The following is a 5,000-nucleotide window of genomic DNA, read 5'->3' as shown; positions in this document are numbered from 1 at the left end:
GGATGTAGAGAAAAATTAACAGGTATGATAATTATGGAGAGACAGTCAGCGAGGATCATGAATTACCGAACAGACATAGACAAAAGTACGGTAAATTTTGTGGTCATACGTTTTAAGTTCACGTGACCTCGATGTTCATGTAGTTTCACCCAATCACAAACTACCTGAACTTAATCCTCAACCTCTCTCAACCTCATAACCTTCTTCAACCTCACCCAATCGCTTGCAACCTTTCCCTTCCTCTTTCTCAACCTCTCTCAAAAACTACCTGAACCTTATCCTCAACCTCTCTCAACCTCTCATAACCTTCTTCAACCTCACCCAATCGCTTGCAGCCTCTCCCTACCTCTTACTCAACCTCTCCCATATTCTAAAGACGATGAAGAACAAGAAATAGACATGTGCAAGTCATATGCGTGGAATTAATAACAGATAAACAGCCTAAGTAACAGAGTGGCAGCCAGGACATTGTTGAAGCGAGGGCAGACAGTGGACCAGGTGGAGAAGTGGAATCAGAGCCTTTGCCGGAGCAGGTTGGAGCATTTTATCATCAGAGAGAGAGAATGTTGGGAAAGGCTTTTGTGCTGCAGTGGACTAGTAATTAAGTAGTAGTAGTAGTAGTAGTAGTAGTAGTGGTAGTAGTAGTAGTAGTAGTAGTAGTAGTAGGAGGAGGAGGAGGAAGAGGAGGAGGAGGAGGAGTTTTAATAGTTGTAATGATAATATTAGCAGTAGTTATGTAGTAGTAGTAGTAGTAGTGGTAGTAGTAGTAGTAGTAGTAGTAGTAGCAACCAAAATCCTTTCTCTAAAAAAATACGAACGAAAAGTAAAAAAAGAAAAAAAGGAAATGAAAAAAAAGAAATCAAAGAAAAGAAAAAAAAAGATACGGAAGACTTTGATCAATCGGAAAAGACATCACAGGGAGGAAGATTGGATCAGAGAGAGTCGCCTATCAGCTGACTCACTCCCCTATCGACCGACCGTCCACCCACGCCCAACCTTCCATACGTTTGTGGAGAGTTCGGGTCGGGCTTCTTTTCGGCTCTCACAACACTTACTCTCCCTTCCTTTCCCACTCTCCCTTAATGTTCCAAAGTCTTCCAACCTCTCATTATCTTACAAGCTCTTCCAACCTATATCCAGCTGTATAAACCTCTACCAAAACCCCTCCCTTAGCTTTCCATACCCTTTCCATATAGTTGCAAGCTCTCCCAACCCCTTGCAACCCTTCCCAACCTCTTGCAAGCTCTCCCAAACTGTTCTAATCTCCCCCAACCTCTTGCAACCCTTCCCAACTTCTTGCAAGCTATCCCAAAGTGTTCGAACCTCTTCCAACCTCTTGCAACCCTTCCCAACCTCTTGCAAGCTATCCCAAAGTGTTCTAACCTCTTCCAACCTCTTGCAACCCTTCCCAACCTCTTGCAAGCTCTCCCAAACTGTTCCAACCTCTTCCAACACCTTGTTACCTCTCACAAACTATCTTAACGTTATCCTCAACTTCTCTCAACCTCTCCCAACCTTCTTCAACCTCACCCAATCGCTTGCAACCTTTCCCTACCTCTTTCAACCTCTCCCAAGCTCTTGCAACCTTTCCTTAGCTGTCTCAACCTCTCCCAACCTCATTCTCAACCTCTTACAACCTCTCACAAGCTGTCTCAACCTCTCCCAACCTCATTCCCAACCTCTTTCAACCTCTCACAAGCTGTCTCAACCCCTCCCAACCTTTTCCTCAACCTTCCCCTTCTTTGTCCTTTCCATTAGACAGCGCTATAGATTGTGTGTGTGTGTGTGTGTGTGTGTGTGTGTGTGTGTGTGTGTCTCAGTTTCCAACAAGCAGTGAGAGCGACAGGAGTGTGCGTGTGTTCTCTCTTCCCCCTCTTATTTCCGGCTCCTCCTCCACCTCCTCCTCCACCTCCTCCTCCTCCAGCTGCCGCGCCCATATCCAGCTCACTCTCCCTTTAAGTTACCCTCCCTCTCCCTTTAAACTCCCTCCCTCTTCTCCCTTTAAAATGCCGAGAGGAAAACCGAAGAGGCCGAAGAGAGATTTATCGAAAAGACGAAGTGAGTGTGAAGTGATATACTGTTGTTGTTGTTGTTGTTGTTGTTGTGGTGGTGGTGGTGGTGGTGGTGGTTGAGGGGAAAATCTTGGGTGACCTTGAAAATTTCGGTTGTTGTGATGGTGGTGGTGGTGCAGACGCCGCTCTCTCTCTCTCTCTCTCTCTCTCTCTCTCTCTCTCTCTCTCTCTCTCTCTCTGCAGTCGCCCCTCCTCTTTTTCCCCTCTCCTCACGTGATCTTTCCTCCTCCTCCTCCTCCGTGCCTCCCTCCCTTTCCCCTCTTTTCCTCCCTCTCTCCCTATCTCCTTTCCTCCCTCCTCCCTCCCTCCCCCCCTCCTTTTTCGCTCCACCCTTCTCTCTCTCTCTCTCTCTCTCTCTCTCTCTCTCTCTCTCTCTCTCTCTCTCTCTCTCTCCTGATTTTCTTTGTCTTTTTTTCATTGTTTTTCGCTCCTTTTCCTTCTTTCCTTCCTTTTCCTTCCCTTCATCTTCCCTTCCTCCTTTTCCTTCTGTTCCACCTTTTCCTTTTTTTCCTTCCTTTTCCTTCCTTTTGTAGTTCCTTCCATCCTGCCTTCTTTCTCTCTCCTCCTCCCTTCCTTCCTTCCTTCCTTCTTTCTTCCCTCCCTCCCTTTTATTTCTTCCTCTTCTCCCTCCTTTCTCTCCATATCAGTCTATCTCCTCTCATCCATATTTACCTCCCTGGAGCTATAATGTTTGTCTCTGTATAATGTTCACCCTTCCTCCCTCCCTCCCTTCCTTTCTTCCTTCTTTCCTTCCTTCCTTGTTTTCTTCCTTTCTTTTCTTCTTTCCCTGGTTCCTTCTTTCATTCCTTCTTTCCTTTCTTTTCTTCCTTTTTTTGTCTTTATTCCGTCTTTCCTTCTTCTTCCTTCCCTCCTTTCCTTCCTTCCTTCCTTCCTTCCTTCCTTGTTTTCTCTTCCCTTCTCTTCTCCTTTCTTCCTCTTCTCTCCCTCCTTCGTTTCTCTCCATATTAATACCTTGCATGTCATTTCTATTTACCTCTCCCTCCCTCCCTCTCTTCCTCCCTCCTTCTCTCCCTCCTTCCCTCCTTCTCTCCCTTCCTTCACAGTTCACTCACAGGTATAATTGAGGTAATTAGAACATATGGTAATTAGTGATATAAATCCGCAGGTAATTTACAGAGAGAGAATCTTTTTCTGAGTCTCTCTCTCTCTCTCTTCTATTAGTAAATTGGGTTAGCCTCTTTGTATATTCCAGAGAGAGAGAGAGAGAGAGAGAGAGAGAGAGAGAGAGAGAGAGAGAGACTAAAAAATAAATATCCAAAACGAAAATTGCTTCCACTTTATTTTACTTGTGTGTGTGTGTGTGCGTGCGTGTGTGTGTGTGTGTGTGTGTGTGTGTGTGTGTGTGTGTGTATTTGTAAATTATAATAAGGGCGTTGGCTGTGCTATTTCCTCTTTGTCCTCCTCTTTCCTCCCCTTTCTTTCCTCCCTTCCTTCCTTTCCTCCCTCTCTCTCCCTCCTCCCCTTCTCTCCCCTTTAACTTTCCTCTTCTCCCTTTTTATCTCCTTATCTTCCTGCCTCTCTTTTTTTTCCCTCCTCTCCCCATTCTTTCCTCCCTCTCTCTCCCTCCTCCACCCATTTTCTCCCCTCTAACTCTTCCTCTTCTCCCCTTTTTCTCCATTTCTTCCTGCCTCTTCTTTTTTCCTCCTCTCTCCTCCCCTTTCTTTCCTCCCTTCCTTCCTCTCCTCCCTCCGTCTCTCTCCCTCTACCTTTTTCTAACTTTCCTATTCTCCCTTTTTTTCCTTTTTTTTCCTGCCTCCCTTTTTTACCTCTCTCTCTTCCCCTTTTTTCCTCCCTCCATTCCTTTCCTTTCTCCCTCTCTCTCCACCTCTTCTCTCCCCTCTAACTTCCTCTTCTCCCTTTTTTCCTTCTTTTCTTCTTGTCTCCCTTTTTTTTTCGTCTTATTCTTCGTCTGCATCTCTTTTCTCTCCCTTTCCTCTCTTTCCTTCTTTTCTCAATCCCTTTCCTCCCTCCCTCTCCCCTTCTGCTATCCCTTTTCTCCCTTCTAACTCTTCCTCTTCTCCCTTTTCTCATTTTCTTTTTTTTTTCCTTTTTTTCTTTGTCTGCTCTTTCCTCTCCTTCTTTCCTCCCTCCCTCCCCCCTTCTTTCCCTTTTCTCCCTTCTAACTCTTCCTCCTCTCCCTTTTTTTCCTCCCTTCCTATCCTCTTACACCTCCCTTCTTTTCTCTTTTCTACCTTCCTTCATTTCTTCCTTTTCTTCCTTCCTTCCTTCCTTCCTTCATTACTACCTCCTTTTCCTCTTTTCTACCTCCCTTCCTTCCTTCCTCCCTTCTTTTCCTCTTTTCTACCCACCTTCCCTTCTACTTTCCTTCCTCCTTTCTTCCATTTCTCCCTTCCCTCTTTCATCCCTTCCTCCCTCCTTCTCTCATTTCCCTTCATTCTTTCCTTCCGTTTTCTCCTTGATCGCTCCCTTTTCTTCCCTTCCTCCTCCTCCCTTCTTTTTTCTCTCCCTCCCTCTTCCCCTTCGTCACGGCTCGCATTCTTCAACTTTCTACCTGAGTTGTTACCGGTACTATCATAAACAGAGAGAGAGAGAGAGAGAGAGAGAGAGAGAGAGAGAGAGAGAGAGAGAGAGAGAGAGAGAGAGAGAGAGAGAGCATACCGTTGGAAAGATGAGACAAAAGGCTTAATTATTGCTACTGTTACTTTGCTTCTCTTTGTTTGTTTGTTTGTTTGTTTGTTTGTTGTTTTGTTGGTTTGTTTTTCATCATCATCATCATCATCATCGTCGTCGTCATGGTAACTCAACAGAACATGCAGTCTTGTCTTTCATATTTTTCAGTTTCTTTCTTTTTTCTTTTTTTTTCTTCCTTCCCTGGTTCCTTCTTTCATTCCTTCTTTCCTTTATTTTTTTCATTTTTTTCCCCTCCCTCCGTTCTTCCTTTCTCTC

The 5,000-nt window shown here is 44.9% G+C and overlaps 1 protein-coding gene across 2 annotated transcripts in view; it reads left to right on the top strand.

Annotated features, from left to right (window-relative positions):
- LOC126983203 (leucine-rich repeat serine/threonine-protein kinase 1-like) overlaps positions 1 to 5,000 on the top strand; it is a 111,212-nt gene that overhangs the window by 9,548 nt on the left and 96,664 nt on the right. Inside the window, exon 1 of one of the 2 annotated variants that reach the window (XM_050835786.1) lies at positions 1,906 to 2,058. The exons of the other annotated variant lie outside the window; for it this stretch is intronic. Coding sequence (XP_050691743.1) covers positions 2,007 to 2,058 — 52 coding nt within the window. The 5' untranslated portion in view covers positions 1,906 to 2,006. Of the gene's footprint in view, positions 1 to 1,905; positions 2,059 to 5,000 lie in introns of those variants that run through there. 2 annotated transcript variants of the gene reach the window in all.

This window comes from Eriocheir sinensis, chromosome 53, assembly GCF_024679095.1.
Source record: "Eriocheir sinensis breed Jianghai 21 chromosome 53, ASM2467909v1, whole genome shotgun sequence".
Classification (NCBI taxonomy): domain Eukaryota; kingdom Metazoa; phylum Arthropoda; class Malacostraca; order Decapoda; family Varunidae; genus Eriocheir; species Eriocheir sinensis.
The sequence above is the reverse complement of the archived record's forward strand: the minus strand, read 5'-3'. Positions and strand labels throughout refer to the sequence as shown.